This window comes from Eimeria maxima, genomic scaffold (assembly GCF_000499605.1).
Source record: "Eimeria maxima Weybridge genomic scaffold, Emw_scaff153, whole genome shotgun sequence".
NCBI lineage: Eukaryota > Apicomplexa > Conoidasida > Eucoccidiorida > Eimeriidae > Eimeria > Eimeria maxima.
In genome coordinates this window covers 35,486-52,054 of record NW_013564473.1, presented here as the reverse complement: position 1 = coordinate 52,054, position 16,569 = coordinate 35,486, and the positions used below count along the sequence as shown (strand labels likewise).

The 16,569-nt window shown below is 48.6% G+C and overlaps 3 protein-coding genes across 3 annotated transcripts; all 3 read right to left on the bottom strand.

The window, feature by feature from the left end:
* Positions 1-2,955: 2,955 nt before the first annotated feature.
* Positions 2,956-10,713, bottom strand: EMWEY_00018200 (Early endosome antigen 1, related; the record flags this gene model as incomplete). Its single annotated transcript, XM_013480031.1, has 21 exons — positions 2,956-3,827; positions 3,922-4,043; positions 4,140-4,213; positions 4,873-4,923; positions 5,028-5,093; positions 5,242-5,280; positions 6,011-6,088; positions 6,204-6,329; positions 6,647-6,708; positions 6,819-6,840; positions 7,046-7,126; positions 7,244-7,355; positions 7,527-7,645; positions 8,261-8,431; positions 8,522-8,587; positions 8,747-8,918; positions 9,105-9,352; positions 9,478-9,540; positions 9,648-9,887; positions 9,998-10,118; positions 10,475-10,713. 21 exons carry the CDS (start codon positions 10,711-10,713, stop codon positions 2,956-2,958), a joined length of 3,144 nt encoding a protein of 1,047 aa, XP_013335485.1.
* Positions 10,714-11,300: 587 nt separating this feature from the next.
* On the bottom strand, positions 11,301-12,156 carry EMWEY_00018190 (hypothetical protein; the record flags this gene model as incomplete). Its single annotated transcript, XM_013480030.1, has 3 exons — positions 11,301-11,480; positions 11,627-11,935; positions 12,088-12,156. 3 exons carry the CDS (start codon positions 12,154-12,156, stop codon positions 11,301-11,303), a joined length of 558 nt encoding a protein of 185 aa, XP_013335484.1.
* A 325-nt stretch (positions 12,157-12,481) lies between these two features.
* Positions 12,482-15,405, bottom strand: EMWEY_00018180 (hypothetical protein; the record flags this gene model as incomplete). The annotated part of the gene is made up of 9 exons (XM_013480029.1): positions 12,482-12,782; positions 12,948-13,334; positions 13,453-13,750; positions 13,876-14,227; positions 14,360-14,406; positions 14,557-14,725; positions 14,884-15,034; positions 15,120-15,202; positions 15,343-15,405. The coding sequence occupies 9 exons, from the start codon at positions 15,403-15,405 to the stop codon at positions 12,482-12,484; spliced, it is 1,851 nt and encodes a 616-aa protein (XP_013335483.1).
* Positions 15,406-16,569: the final 1,164 nt, after the last annotated feature.

The following is a 16,569-nucleotide window of genomic DNA, read 5'->3' as shown; positions in this document are numbered from 1 at the left end:
TTCTACTTTCCAGCGCTAGTGTTGTCCTAGGTTACGGTGTTTTAACCTCTGAGAAAGCTATCGTTCTAAATATTCAGAAAGGTTTCCTAGCTTTAGTACTCATAGCGATATGTTTTACTAGTGTTCAAATTTGTGAGTACTTAGGCCTAGCAATATATATTAATGATGGAGTTTTAGGTACTTACCTACTATGGATCACAGGATTACACTTTACACATGTATTGATTGGCGCAATTCTACTTTTCTTTACATTCTGGAGAGGTAGTTTACAATATAACCTCGATAATCAAATCAAAGTGTATACTTCTAGTAGTACGATTGTTTTACCGCAATTAGAGTCGTACACTATATTGTACTGCCATTTTGTAGAAGCAATCTGGTTAGTTATTCACTTTACCTTTTATACCATATAATATAGGGATCTCGTAAACATGCGCAGCTTGGGGCCAAAAGTGGGCCAGCATCGGCGATGAATTCGCTGTGGTTTAATAAGCAGCTAGCACGTACCTCGCTAGCTGGCAAGTCACTGCAACTAACACATATATGAAAACATTTCCTTGGGTTGTGCCCACTTCTGTTGTTTGGTGGGTCTGAGCTGGATAGAATCCCTCAAAATGGGCATCTGCGGAAGATCTTCAAAACGGAGTGTATGCATTTATTCCAAAGAGAAGGGATACAAGCGGCTCCTACGCAGTGCAAAGGAGCCGCTGGGAACGCAGAGGAAATGCTGTTCCCACTATCCTTAGCACAAATGCTGCAAATACCGTGGGAACGTCTGTTCAGTGCGCTCGCTCATCGCTTCCCGTAATTTACATCCCACTGGTATCATCTGGAACGCGTATTGGAGCCCTCCCCTGTATCACACTAGTTTGGTAATGTCAGGCAAAAGTCCTGTAGCATGGGTATCAAACCCATATGTGAGTTAATAACACCCGTAGTGCTCCCTCAGAGGCAGGACTGGAAGAGAATCTATCACGATAGCTTCGTATGCCAGGTCCGCTGCGCAACCTGCATGTAATGAACCGCTAGCAGTCGTTGCCAAGTACGATAAGCACATAGCTAACTGGAGGAGGATTTGCGCGTTCTGCTGTCGCCTCCCCTTGTCACCTCACCGCCCCTAACGTTGCATGGAAGCCCAACCGTTTCCGCGACACACATAGGTCGCTCGGTCCGTCATCTCGCATGTATGCATGCCAACGTCCCCGGCGGTCGGCGTTTTTGCTTTTTCGTCCCTTGTTTTGTGGGGCTGACACCACATCAGCATCCGCAGGGATGCTTCGGTAGTAGAAGGCGTGTTTTCCCCCCATTCGGTGTGCCGGAGAGATTGGCTGTGCCACTGCTTAGTTCCTTCTCCGATGCCCAGCTGGAAAACCATTGCCTATCCATAGATGCAGGGATTATTGTCGTGCCACTTCTTCTGTTAACCAATATTTCAATAGCAACTACAGTTTCATTGTTTATGCACCAAACACTGGCCGTGATGCAACTGGAAGCGGCTCCAACGCTTCGTCGCCTCCCTACCAGAGCGCAAATACTCAAGTCTCCATTATGTAGAAAAAATAAAGGGCTGAGAGTCGACAAGTACTTTGGAAGAGCTTGTATTTAGATGTACTTTGAAGCACCTTTGGTACTACTACACATATTTGCGCAACGGGCTGCAATGTCGTCGTGGGGTTGAAGTTCGTCGTTCGCGTGGGCACCTTGTGAACCATGCTGCGCTTCCATGTGCAGTGCCTATCGGTGGTCTTATTTGAGGACTACTGTAAGCTGCAGTGGAACAACCACACTGTCGTGAGGGTAGCGTTAATGCAGCTGACCTCCCTCTTCATTATCTAGGCGCCCAAGCGCAGCGGCTCAGGCACATGGATCTGTTCAAGAGGAATCAGCCACGCATGAACCGCATCCTGATGTCAGATGCCAGGAAGCCCACCTTACCAGCGCAAACAACCCCTCTTGATGTACAGGTGGTATAGACAGTAGTTTATAACCTTTGCTTGTGTACTGTTCCTCTGCTACCGCAAGGTAAGCGTTCTGCACCAACTTCAGACGGACGTCATAACTTCAGACAAACTATCCTCCACCTCCTTCCCCGCTGTTCCACGGCTTGGGCAGCTGCCCTCAGGGATCCTGGAGACTGGCGGGGGAGGTCGCAGACCAAAGCAATCCTGAGCCGAAGTATTGAGGCTGTTGTGTAGCTTGCAAACACATCTCAGATAAGGGCAAGCACTAGTTATGTACCAGCTTTCTTGATGGCAGGCTGAGGAGTTCCTGAGTGGTGAGCTTTTGAAGTCCACCTATGTGGCTAAAGTTTGCTTCGTAAGTTTGTGCCGCTATATGTCTTCACTACGAAAAAATGCCAGCTACAGCTAAGGAAATAAACTTAATAAGCAAAGACGTATAGCGACACAAGCGTAGGTGCACACTGGCTGCACTGCACGGCCTGCGCTAAACTCAATATGAGGCTTGCCGCTGGCCTTATCCAAGGGGCACTGCAAGCTTCACTAAAGCCAGCAACCGTTAGTATTATAGGCTTGCCGCTGGCCTTATCCAAGGGGCACTGCAAGCTTCACTAAAGCCAGCAACAGTTAGTATTATAGTTTGGTTTCTACCGATGATGCAAACACAGAGACAAGCGAAGCAAAACACTTATCTCCCTCCCCCTGCAACAGCATAATCATTATTAGGGCCCTATGTTGTTCATAGCAGAGAAAAAACCCCAACCAATAACTTAGTGTTGGTCGCTGATTTGTCGAAGGAGATGATACACTTTCGCGAGAGGGCCTTCATCCAGTGCCTCTGTTCAAGCTTGACTACAGGTGCTTCTTTAATGCTGTTTTCTGCCCCACGATATTATTATTGGAGCTTGCACAGAATGGGCACGGGATAGAGCGAGTGGCAGCAAGTGGCACAAATGAGCAGACTGGGGCATATACGGGATGCAAGGTGGCAGACCCTCTAATCGCTGGTTGATTCAGCACCAGATGTACTTGACTGCTGACTGCTGGAACTGTTGCCTGAATCCTCACTGGTATTTCTGCTTTGGCTGCTGTTGCTATTCTGATGGCTAGAGCTGTTGCTCCCACTGCTGCTGCTGCTGCTGCTGCTGGATTCGCTTCCCGCTTCCGCGCTGCTGTCATCACTAGTCCCGTCGTTGGACATACTTCCGCTCCGGCTGCTAGTCCCGCTCATAATGGCGCTGCTCCTACTGGTGCTAGTCCCGCTACCAGCATCCTCGCTGCCGTCGCTGCTGCTGCTTCCTGACTCCTCACTGCTCGCACTACTGCTTTTATCCATCGCCGGTTGAGGACTTTGGGCGTCCTTCGAGTCCATGCTGTCACCTGAGGAAGAACTTAAGATCCTTTGAACTGGCGCAGCCTGATCTGGACCACTTCGCACACCCGAAGTTGAACTAGCCGGTTGCGTATCCTGCCTGGCCTCTCCGCCGGTGTTACTGCTCTTGCTGCTACTGGTCCCTCCGCTACTGTCGTCTTCACTACTGCTGTCTTCACTGCTACCGCCTTCGCTACTGCTCTTGTCACTGCTCTCGTCAGAACTTTCACTAGAATCGCTACTATGAGATGTCGATGAGGAGGCTGGTGACGCCTTCGTCCGTTGTCGCGGCTCATCTGTTTGATGGCTACTACTGGAAGAAGAGCTGGAGTCCGATTCACTGCCTTCGCTCTCGCTTGCAAGAGAATCCGCCGGCACGCCCAAGACGTTAAATTCCTTAACCAGAATTTCTAGATTTGCAATCATATTTCTGAGGAAAGAGCCCTCTTCGAGTGAGTTTATCACGCGCTCGATGTTACACAACGTTGGGCCACGCGCTGCACGCACGCACCAACGTTATATATGCGTACTGCCAGTGTTACAAGCAGGCAGAATCGCGTTATGGCTTGCAGCGAGTGACCTGGGGCTTACCAACTACATTAGCAGAGGCTTCATACGCTTCGTATGACCCTTGTTTGGCTTCCTCTTCCACAATACACCAAAATATTGGATGCCACCCCTCAAGGGCACCCCTTTTGGCCTTCCATTGCTCTCTGAAAAAACCAGTATGGAACGCATCGTGACGGTTGAGGAATTGTTTTGATAATCACATCGAGGTGCTTGACAAGCTACGTTCAGCTGAAACGTACTTCATTTGCTTTTCCTTTTGTCGCGCCGTCTGCAGCCGTTCAAGTTTAAAGTCCATAACGCTCTTCCGAGGCCCCTGACAACATTCGTACAGAGTACCACGTGCACCACTTCGGCCAACGCAGGCTACTGCGTGTCATGCGTACTTTGGTCTTTCGTCAAATACATATATGAGGACTGAATACACTGGACCCAACGTAGTGTTCAACTATATTTTACAGAAGATTTGTTTCTTTTTATTGCAGTGCTCCTCCTCTTGTGCTTCCCTCTGGCCACGCGTAGTTCGTTGCGTTTGGCCAGTTTTTCCTCCATAATTTGGGTTTGGCGTTCCCTTTCTTCTCTTTGAACCCGAATTACGGTATTGATGAACTGTTCTAGATGTTTGCCGAGGTTTGCTCCATCCTCCTTGGTAACCAAGATGCTTGCACAGCTTCCAGCCCTCATACGCTTTTGCCACTCGGCAACAGCCTTGTTAGGGGTATGTTCGAGTGTTTTCCTTGGTTGATCAGAAGATTGCGGTACTCCATGGGAAGTAGCTTCCTCAGTAGAGGGTTGCTCATCAGCCCATGCCACTTGGACCGTCTGATCCGTTCCATGTTCAGCGCACATGCATGTCTTATTGTCAATTTACTCCGGATTTTGCCTACAATGCGTCTACCAAGTAGGGTTGTATGGGCTGGGGGAGACTCCCGACTAAGTGAGAGGGCCGCTAGAGCTCGCTGTAGTGCACCGTACCTTCACGGGTGTCGTTGGCGCTTTCGCAGCATCCTCGTTGCTCTTAACAACCTGTTTCGGTATACACAGTAAAGTATCTCGCTGATGCTGAACATTTCCTGTGTGTAGGGATATGGTGTGCCTCTGAAGCTTTGATACCGCTGCTAGTAACGGACCTCTGCAAGTTCTGTGTAATGCCTCTCCTTCAGTGCCTTTATTTCCTCCTCTTCCTGTGCCGACACCTGCCGAGTACAAGCGTACGGCGTAAACTTTGACGTACACACCTGATACGCTAAGGGCATTGCGTTGTCATCGGTGAAGTGCCGCAGTCTGTTCGTATGCACACGTGAAAAGGCTGCTGGGAGGGGGTCGCGGTGGTGGGTGTTTTACCTGTGCTATCTTTTCTGCCATAGCTTTCTTGACATAATCCTGAGCGGAACCGAACGCAGTTGCATTGAGAGTGCATGCTTTCGCAAATGGCATGCGATATTTGTGTTCAGAACACTTCGCTTGAGGGGTCTGACCAATTATCTCACATTTACTTCTTGCGACGTTGCCTTCTCTTCTGCAGCAGAAGGTTCGTCGGTCTCATTCCCCTGAGGTTGTGTGTCCACGGCTGGTGAACTGCTGAGAGTGCTGCAAAAAGAACGGATTTATTTGCGCTCGGCCAGGTCCAGTCCGCGAACATGCCGCGAAAGAAGCCAACATCCCATAGCACTGCCTACCTGAATTTTGCTTTCGCCTCTCGTTGTTTTCTGTGAAAATACTGATTAAGGATAAGAATCCTTTGGCGGCTGTGTAGCGCCTTCAGATCTCGTAGCTCAGCTTCATGACAGCCTGCTAGCAGCTGCAGAGAACGCAGTGTCATGCACATTCCCCTGCAGATTGAGCTTTTAGTGTTTAAAGCCTCTAAAGAGAATCCCCAAGGCATGTGGCCTAAAATAACGCGGGCTCCAGTTGTCAAGACTACCAATAAACTACGAGGAATATTTCTTATACACAACCTGTCTATTGTTCTAGTCGAATGCCTTCGCGTTTGGTCTTCGTTTTTGTATTTTCGCATTTCACTACTAACCACTTGCCGTTTACCCCCAACATACTCTTAACTGTAACTGCAAGGCTTTACGTGCAACTGTATGTTGAAAAAGTATGCCCTGACCTCCTTCTGGGCCACAGCATTGCTTGATTGGTCTAGTTGCATGCTACGCAATTCTTCAAATTTCGCAATCCTGGACAGCTGCAGTGCACAGCATTCATATTCATGGGCTGAATGCTTGCTTCATCTAGCCCTTAACCGCTGTCCTTGGTGGGAATGCCGGTCGAACCATTTCAGCACGCTATTAGAGCCTCACCTTCCATTGAGCCTCCATAAACTCTTTCTGCTGCTTGAGCTCGTGCTCAAATAGTTCTTGTTTCTGCGCCTCGACGAATTCTCGCTTTTCGACATCGGCAGCCTTGGCCTCGAGGTCGGCGGCAGCCTGGGTTTCAGAAAAACAGAAACCAACACACTCATCAGTAGAACTATTCACAACACGAGAAAAGCCTCTTGTGCTGTTGCACGCATGCTACATTGCGGATCAGGCTGTCACTGCACACATCTACATGAAATACTGTGTGGGAACTGCAAACGCCTGTCCACAGTTACGGTGGAAGGGAAAGACACAATATGATGTGGAGCAAGCGCTGCTGTTATACACCACTGTTGGGTAGTTCTATAGCAGGTACAGGTGGCCGTGAGGCCTTCCACGTGGGTTCTACTTTTACAAAGCTTATGCTGAGGAACAATTTGGCCAACCTCTAGTGTTGTTATTTCTTTCTGAGTAGCTTCAGCTTCTCGGCGAACAGCATCCACAGTTTCTGAGATAGATATCACATGTGCTTGCGCGATCCTAAATGAGGTTCCGCTCGTCTTGGGACTATCAAAAAATGCTACATATGCATCACTAAGTTTGTAAGCACTTTAATACCTTGTTCCGCTTCCTGGTCGCCCTGAAAGTACACAGGAAACCACTGCACTCAACATAGACTGGACTTGAGTGACTTGCCATGCTGCATGTGAAGCCTTAGCCAGCGACTGTTCAACCTTCTATGCTTGTTTGCAGCTTGGAACGGGGGAAGGAATCTTCTATTTCTAGAGGCACTTAGAAGAATGCTGGATATGCTACAGCAACAAATCGCTGTCCTGCACTCGTACCATGCTGCAAATCCGCTGCTGTAGCGTATCCAATTTGTTCCTGAGACTCTGTATTTCCTGATGCTTTTCACTTAAAGATAGCTGCAAACAGACGTAACAACCGCATTACGAGACGCTTGCTGATGCACTACGACTAGCTACAGGGGGTTGAGCTGCAGCTGGTTTCGCCATCAAATGCTTGTTAGAAGCAAAAATGACCTTCAGTTTGTTTTCAAATGCAGCGAGCTCTGCAGCCTGCTTATCTTCAAGTTCTTCAGTCTGCTTCCTTATGCTGTCTTGTACAGAAGTACAATAACTTCTTGCCCACAACCTGACCCATGTTGGAAGGTACCACAGCAGCCCCTAGAATTTACTCTACGATGTTCACTCCAGTACACTGACGGTTACGGTACGGGTGAAGAAAATATCAAGTTGAAGCACTGCTAGAAGTGTCCCATCAGAAGAACTTTCATCTTGAATTACCAAAATGTTTCCAGCTCACCCAGACTGCCCCATAGTTGATAGGGTAAACGAATTATCTGCTGCTTCTCTGTCCAGTAGAACGGTACTCCATTCAGCTTCCCGTGCCCTTATGATATTGATGCGGACTTGTTCTCCAGCCTGAAAGCATCTCTCGCTCAACAGCCGCGATGGCTGTGGAGCAAATTTACATGGTGTGGCAGTTAGATATTCCGCCATCGTGGGACAGGTTGGAATGCTTACTGAATCTAATCTCTGTCTCCGTGATTGAGTTTGCTGTAAGGAATCTTTTAGGTACGTAGCACGGTCCTGGTTGGCTGCTTGGATTGTTTCATCCCACTGGATGAAACTTGCCTTCAGAAGGTCTCGCCGCTCGCTTAGGGATACCGATGGTGGAGCCATCATCGGAGAAATTGTAATTAACACGCTAGCATAAGCACCTTCTTGCGTCATAGAATGTGTAACGGCAGGGATTTCACCTGCCAAGGAAGACGTTGGCTTGATGTTTCGCATTGCTCCAATTAAGCTCGAAAACAGCTTGTCAGTGATTTGCGATAGGAGCCGGTGCATATCCAAATGTTGCCGTCTTGACACGTCTCGGGCCGTTCTGCACTGTATACATGCCGAATAAAGTGAAGTATTCGCACACGCAGGCAAACATACTCCAAGTAGACGTTGGTTACACAGCAATAATGCTGAATCCTGGAACAATCCTTGCGTGAGCTGTGGTGGGCACCTAGTTTCCGAGATTCTCACCTGCCGTTCGAACCACAATGTGCTCTTTTTGCGCGCTTCGCGTGCAAGACAGATCCTCTGCATTATAAGGTCCTTCCGCTTCTCTTGGGACTTCAAATTATCGGCCTCTTGGCACTCACTTAGCTGAAGTACTTTTTCGTTCATCTCCTCAACACGCGCCAGGGATTTCTTCTGCATAAAAGGGGACCAACAAGAGCGCAAATTTGCTTTCATAAGAGACAGGCTTTACGGAAAGCGGAAAAACTACGCGCTACCACGTACTTTAAGTGAGTCGATGACCTCCGGGAGTTCCGTTTCGCTTCCTTTACACAGTGCTTCTGCCTTGGCCTGCAGTGCACCGCACTTGCTTTGCGCGTAGTGGGCATAGAGTTTGTATGTACTACCAAGATGTTATGACGAAGTATGTATGAGAGCATGTATCACGCAGCGATTATTGTCCACTTATGTTCCTTGATGTTCATATTTGAGTTTCGCGCATATCGTTACTTCTGATATTTGGGTTATCAGGGCATCTCGCTCGTCTTCAATGAACTTCAACCTGATTCTTTCAACTGCCAACTTGTCTTGTGCCGCAGAAATCTCAGTTTCTACTTCGAGATCCTCCACTGGAACTGTGCTGTTAAAGTTAGCCCTTCGTTCTTCGTCTTCTTCAATATTTCTGCACAGCAGAAGAAACGGCAGAAACCGTGCATGCTCACATCTATACTGTCTACTTGATTTGCAAGGTTTCGCATGCCTACTTTCTAACTTGTGTAGCATGGAATGTAAGATGTTCCTGTTGAATGCTCCTCTTGACACAACATGCGTAGCTACACAGAAATCGGCGGACTGAGTTATTACCCACTGCCGCTTCTGCTCTTCCAGGACTTCGATGCGCCTCCCGATTTCCTCCTCCTTCAGTTCTTCAGCCCGTAGGAGAGCAGTTCGAACATTTCTCAGCTCTTGAAGCATGACGTTTGACGCATTGTCATGAACCAAATTTAAGGAGCGAGCAAGACTTTGACTGGCAGCCCGAATATTTCTGTTAAGTGCATCGAGGCATTGCTGCAGCTCAACAGCTACGGTAAAAGAATCTGGTATTTCGAGGATAACCTATCAGGACAAGCATAGTGCAAAAAACTAAGGCTTTGAATGAGCGGCAAGCAAGGACCCATATTCTTGTTCGATTATCCCAAGTTCACCTGCACGAACATCGCGCAAACCTGACGAGCGCCTACCTTCAACTTTCTTATGTAGTCCTCCAGCTCAAGCATCAAGCGCTGGTGAAACTGCTTAATGCTCTGTAGATTGGCACCACGCACAGCACAGCACAAACGTGAAAGCAATACTGAAAATATGGCAAACCTAACTCCGCCTTTGCTGTTGATAGCCACCAGTAGGCACTAACTTGATTTCGGTTTTCTTCCAGCTTAGTTTGAGCATTCAACAGGCAGGTGAGCTCGTCTGCTACAGTACGAAATTTCAAATCATGCCGCAGCGTTGCTATCTTTTGCTCTTCGAGAGCAAGGGATCTTGAAATACGCAAGCGATCTCTGGCGAGGCGAAGAGAACGAGAGAACTCGCTGTCCATGGCAACTTTCAAATCTGCAAGTGCACTCCGCTGTTCGAATGATATAGCGTCCAGTTGCTGAGAGGAGAAAGAAGCCACACTTAATTTCAAATCATATGCTACATTCCGACGTACTTAGTGAAAATACGCCCCGCAGTTCCACATAAAATTTGCGAAGCGAGACTTACTTGTTCTGTAGCAACCCTGCATTCTTCTGCTATATATTCAGCTGATTCGTCCGCAACGCAGAGACGAATCAGACACTCATTTTTCGCTCTCTCAGCGATCAGTGTTCTCTCTAGCTCTTGCCTTTGGAAGCAAACGCAGGGAAAATAGAAGTACACTGCGGCAGGAACGTTGCGGTATGCAATATTGGGTGACGCACCTTGTGAAATATGTTGACTTACAGGGGTGGCAAATTGCCCATCAACCCCTTTTCACTGCACTGGCTGGACCTAAAAGACTACGAGAGTGCCTTGGCAAAGAAAGCAGATTGCTCACTGGTAGGCTAGTTGGCCCTGTCTAGTTTGGGAAAGCGCAGAATGATATGCTTTCAGCATTTCGATTTCCATGGCTTCGCGCCTGGACCAGTTGAGCTGCTCAGCATTGACAATATCCTGGGGCCTCATAAACGCAAACAGATTTAGTCGTGACGAATAAGACACAGTTCGTGCAGTGCCTCAATCAGCTGCGGGTGAATGTCTGGATTAGGAAGGCCCACGCGCTTTGTTTCTTCCAGTGCCTTTCTCGTCTGTGACAGCATCTCCTTGATGGACGTGCTCAATTCGGTGGTCTTGGAATCCATAGATACCTTATGCCCTGCTTTTGCTTCTGTTTGATGCTGTACAAACTCCTGCATGCAGAAATTCCAGGTGACGCAGTCAGAAAGCACAGTGGACAACATTTCCTTGATAACTAAGTATATTGTAGCTGGGCAGCAAGCAATGGATGTCGAACAAACGAAATAAGTTTGATGAGAAAAGGGCATGCGCCAACTTCTGTAAATGGATGTTGCTCGTTAGTGAGGCCCAACCTTGTAGACGCTTTCAGCGGCCTCCATGAACTGTTTCTGGATTGTAGGAAGCGCGGTTAGCCTCTTTGTAGACAGCGCTTTTTCGAATCTTTTTCGTGCACTGCAAAACTCGCTGTAAATGTCTTCCTGAAGGGCTGCGACGGCCCTGCTGAATCCCGCTAAGTTACACAGTAGGGAATCATCCCTGGAGCGTTGCTGTGAGACGCGCAAAGAGGCGTTACAAGACACCGACGAGTTGTCGGGTAAACTTGACAAGTGCTAAGGTATTTAAGGTGAGAAATAAAGTATAGTGCATAATGCATGCTGCTAAGGTAAAAGGGAGAAACACATTATACTGGCAAGCGAATTATAGAATTAGGAGAATAGGTTTCTCGGCGAAATGCCGTTAACAAGGGGAAACGCTGACCTGCTGGGTGAATGCTGAGTTTCTTTGGTCTATGAGTCTTCCAATGGCCTCGTCAATCGAGCGCCTCATTTCCCAAATCTCTATGCGCTCGGAAATCAATGTTGCCTGGTCGCAAAGGTGAAACATGAGGAAATCCTTTTGCATTCAGAACCGAATGTGCAAGTGCCTGTAAGGTGAACGCCCTTGCCTGTGTCTTGAGAACATCGTCGCTAACAGACCAGGAGTCGCCCGCCTGCACAAACATCACAAGCTACAAGGAAATGAGTGTTCAATCTGAGGCGACGCTTCCTGTCTACGGTAACATGTGCCACCGATGCTTCACTTGTTCAGAAAACAGTGGGATGTGAAGGGAAGCAAAGCGTGTCACCATCTATTTACTTCAAGTTTCTCCTTTATGCGAGAGACGCAGGTCGCAAACAATTCTTCGGCTTCTTTTAGATCTTGCCCATCGAGTTTCGTCGTTAGCTCTTTCATCGTCTGGGTGGCTGCTTCCACTGCCTGTAGGCGCCTTAGTGCTTGTGTTGTAGCAATTGTTTCCTCTACACCAAGAGCGGCAGCAAATGATTCTGGGTTAAGGCCTGCAATCTGGATGAAACCTGCAGACGCTTGACGGATGGTCGCCTCAATAGTTTGAGAGTCCAGGCTTGCGTATAGCTTGGAAACATTTGATTGCTGAAGTGTCTGGCTCTAGCAAAAGCGCCCACAACCAAGTGTATATGGCCGCAGTGAATATCCCAGGTATATTCCTCTGGAAATGTGTAGATCTAAATTTCCAAGGAGCGTATAGTTGGAGCATTGCAAGTGTTTCTTGCTACTGCTATTGGGGCAATCCGCCTCACATCGACATCTGCCATGGCTTCAGAAGCTTTCCGAACAGCTTCTTCAAATGCTCCTTTTCGAAGGTGCATCATGCTTTTCATATCAAGCAGCTTTTCGCCTAATTCTGCATCTTCTACTTCAACCCATGCCTGCGAAGTCACTACAAATAGCTCCCGGGTGCTGCATTCCTCTCCGAATTAAACGGTTGGAGAATGTCCACCACCCCACGCAGCCGGCGTCGTGGCGCTCGTGTGTTCTGACTTTTAAATCAATGCAAACACATAACTAGCAAGATCATTCTTAGCATGGCTCGCAATGTTCGGCTGCGCTCCCAAACCAGGGCACACGAGAACGAATAATATATTGCAAACAGTGAACGAGAAGCTCCTTAAGAGACGACGTCCCACATGCAGCCTATGACATCAGATCACTACATGGTGCTACCTTTTTCTCGGAGGCCTCGGCTAGAATAGGGAACAACGATGTACGTAAAGGCCCCGCCATGTCGAGTCCGAGTTCGATAAGCTGGTCCTGCTGCAAACCCATGTTCTCAAGTTGCTCTCTCAGCATATTCATTGTTTCAAGAAGCTTGCAATACACCGCCTGGAAAACACGAGGATCCAAGTCAGTGAATGTCGTTGCGGCCTCCGACTCAGCCGCTGCTCCTCTACAGCAAAGTACAGATGGCTGGAATTTGTTAGGGTGACTTGGCTGCCTGAACAAATGAATTCACCGTAAGGTTTGCGTATATGCCAGCAGAAAGACATGCAGAAGGTAAGCCCAGTCCAAAATTAGTGTTTCTAGTTTCTTACCGTGACACAACACCACCGGAGCAAAGGGGCACAGCTTGGCGGCGAAAGGTGTGACTGAAAGAACCTACGCTTCATCGTTTGCATCAATGCCATTCTCGGCTTGAAGAGGCGGTGCAAATGTCCAATAGTGCGTGCGCAATGGAAATTGCAACAGCAACAAGCAAAGTGCAACAAGCAATATTATTCCGAATGTTATTAACAGCGTTGACCAGTCAGGCGCTCCATAGCGGACAATCTCCGGGAACTCCATGGAAAGCGCTGCGGTAAATTTCTTGGTTGCTGGGTGTGGCAAGGCGGGTTCCATAGATCCGCATTCCGCCTTGTCGTTCACGACTTTTACGAAGACAATGCGGTTTAAGTTCCGGTTTGTTGCAAAGACTACGATCCCCGGGTTTGTAAATGTGTGACCAAAAAGCAATAGCGGCGCCCCAGATTCCATTTCAGTCTTCAGGTTTCTGTGGCAAAAAGCGCAAGATTATTAGTTACACTTTTTGCATTTTGACAATACCATGCACTGTATTTCCCGGATGTTAGAAAAAAAGTAAGTTTTGCCCGGTTGGTGAGCAGACATACTTAAATTGTCCGGCATCAAATCCCGTATCTGTGTTATACAGAGAATCGTGCACGTGAACGGGATACACGGGCTCCGTTCCTGGTTCCAACGTCCACAAAACGGACGTCCCAATGAGAATACATAGTAAGGGGCTCTCGACAGAAGGTACATGAGGGCCCGCCCGAACCATCATAGGTTGCGGCTCTCTTGGCGGGCTCGAAGTTGCGGCTCGTCTGCTGTCCACTGCTGAGTTGAGTTGTTCGCTAATTAGGTCCACCAGGCTATCAGGAACACCGAAATAACCATGTGTGCTGCCATCTGCTCACATTGCACATCGCCAGCAGCAAGGCCTCGCCCCCAGTGACTCATCCCCACCAATGAGCATCGGATGAAAGACTGTCTGTTACCAGGGCTTTAAGGTAGCCTCAGTGGAGTCCTCTAACCTTCAGCAACAGAGTACAGTACGGCTGGACAGCTGCTTGTTGAACAGGCCAGGTTGCCGAACAAAACATTAGAGCGTCCGCTGAGATCGGCTAAAGCAAATGCTAAATCGATACTGTCCGCCTGATTTGTCACCACCAGATTTCCGTTTTCAATTAAAATGCCCTTCTGCTGTCTTCTGCAGGCCTCATCACAGACTTCATCAATATCAGGCAGACCAGCGCATTCGCAGAGGGTGGTCTCGGATGTGTACTTGCCACCCTTGTGCCCACAGTAGTCCTCACAGACTTGGCTCGTCTCTTGGCAGCTACCAGTGTGTGTGTACACTCTGGTTCCGCTGCAAACGGGATACTCCTGAGCGAGCACAATGGGAGTCCAACGAAGAAAGCGAACCACGCATATTCATTCATATTCATTCTAGGGAAAATATCGAATATCGGAATCCATCTGTCCATGGATTTCAACACTCCTAATCATTACAGTTACCCTTGGAGAGCACGGCTCGGCGCTGTCTTCATCCGATAGATCATTGCCTGAAGTAACGCAACTAAACAGCTCAACCGACCATTAGGAGAGGGAAAGATAAACATAGCTTCTTGGATATTGGGAGAAAGTATAGCGCCCGGTTCACAAATCTGCAGATGATACAACGGAAAAAAAAACAGCTGTTGAAGGAAAGATACCTGAAACAACATGCTCGTAACCTGTCTTGCAAATGCAGGCCCCTGAACTTGGCTGGTAAACCCTGTTTGCTCCCATACACTTGCATTCGAAGGTGCCAACTTCAGTAAAGGAACTACCCCCACAAGCTATACAGCTCCTTTGGCCCATAGCGTTTGTGAACGAACCAACCTAATCAATTCGCAATGCATAGGCGTGCTGTCAACAGAAGGGCACTCTTGGGAACACAAGAATAAGGCCCGATTCGCCATGCAGAACACACCCGTCACACGAGACCATAGTCGTTCAAGCAAGTCCCACATGCTGCATATCGGTGCAGATGAATTTACCGGGCACTCTAGACAGTCATCAGGGCTTCCCTTTGCGGAATTTGGATTATATGTACCAACTGGGCAAGGCAGCATGGTAGAAGAACCTTCAGGGCAATAGTGACCGGGCATGCAGGGGACTCCTCCATCTCCACTCATGCTTTGCGGATACCTTAGGTGCACAAAAGGCTCAACACAGCGGCGAAAGGCGCTGGGAATTTAGTCACTGTGATTGAGAAGAGTGCATTTTGGCGTACTTGCTACTACAGCCCTTTTGACAGACGTAACCAGGGTGGCAAGGAATGCATTCTGGGCTCCCATCAGAGTCTGTGTATGTGCCCTGTGCCACAACCAAAGCACATGGGGAAATCAATAAGGATTCGATAAGGATGTCTGAAACATGCCTATCGAATTCTTAAGTTAAGACTGAGCGACGATTGCTCTGTACGGTGGATGCATCGCGGTGTACGCGTAACTCACCTCCGCACACGGTACACAAGCAGTTCGCTCGGAACTTCGCAACATGTCATAAGGATTCATCATAGTCCCAGCGGGGCAAGCAAATGCAGCTTTTGCTCCTTCAGGGCAAAAGAAACCTTGAGGGCAGGCTTCAGGCTCAGCTGACATCATAGGGCAGAATGATCCACCAGGGCACGTGATTGGCTCTGTCGACCCAGGTGGGCAGTAAGTGCCAGGGAGGCACGGCATCGCTGCCGGACTTTGGACACTACAGTAGTGCCCTCCAGGACAAGGAACCGATAGGTCTGGAGTTCCTGGGTCTCCGCAGTAGACTCCACCTGAGGAGCGTGACGGAGATGCGCACGGTTAAGTTGCACACCCAACCTATGCATACACCCCGAACTTGCCACCACGCTTGCAATACTCTATGGCACCCACCGGGGCAAGGCTGGCAAGCAGACGAGTTGAGCGAGCCCTTTTGAGGGTTGTGATATCCAGGGGAACACGGCATAGCTTTGTATGATCCTTGCAAGCAGAAATGCCCTCGTGGACATGTGTTTTCATCTGACAGCTCGCCCGTTCCCTCTTCCGGGCACACCATTCCTGAGGAGTTAGGACACGCTTTGCACACTTTTGCAGCATCATATGATTCATGTGACAGGTGATGCGAAATGTTGAGCATCTCCTTTGTTCTCCTAAAGGAGGCACTGTATCAGAGCTGTCGCACCAGCAGGACATAACAAGCAACTCGCCGAACTCGACTGCCCTTGTTTGGGGTTGTAATATCCCTGTGGACATGCTGCCGGGGATTGGGAACCACGGCGGCAATAGTGGCCCTTGGGACATAGTGCAGGAAGTGCATCCGTTGGAAGACAATAGTAACTGCAAGTCATGCGCAAGAAAGGTTGTACTGCTCAGCTGCAATCCACTACTACGCTAAAGCCGGAAATGGAAGGTAAAAGACTCACTCATTGCACTTACATGGGTGGAAGAAACTTGTTGTTGCATGCCACTATGCAATCAATTGGCATGCAACGCTTCAACTAATGGGTGCAGAAATCACTAGAGTTTCACGGCTGGATGAGACGTAATGCTGTTCCTCACCCTGCAGGGCATAGCGAGCAGTCCGATGGCCAGCGGCCTCCCTTTGTTAGCCTAAATGAACCCCTATTGCAGCTACTTGGCTCCTCGGCTCCCTCTGAGCAGTAGTACCCCGACGGGCAAGGAATGCCTCCGTATGCCTTGCTT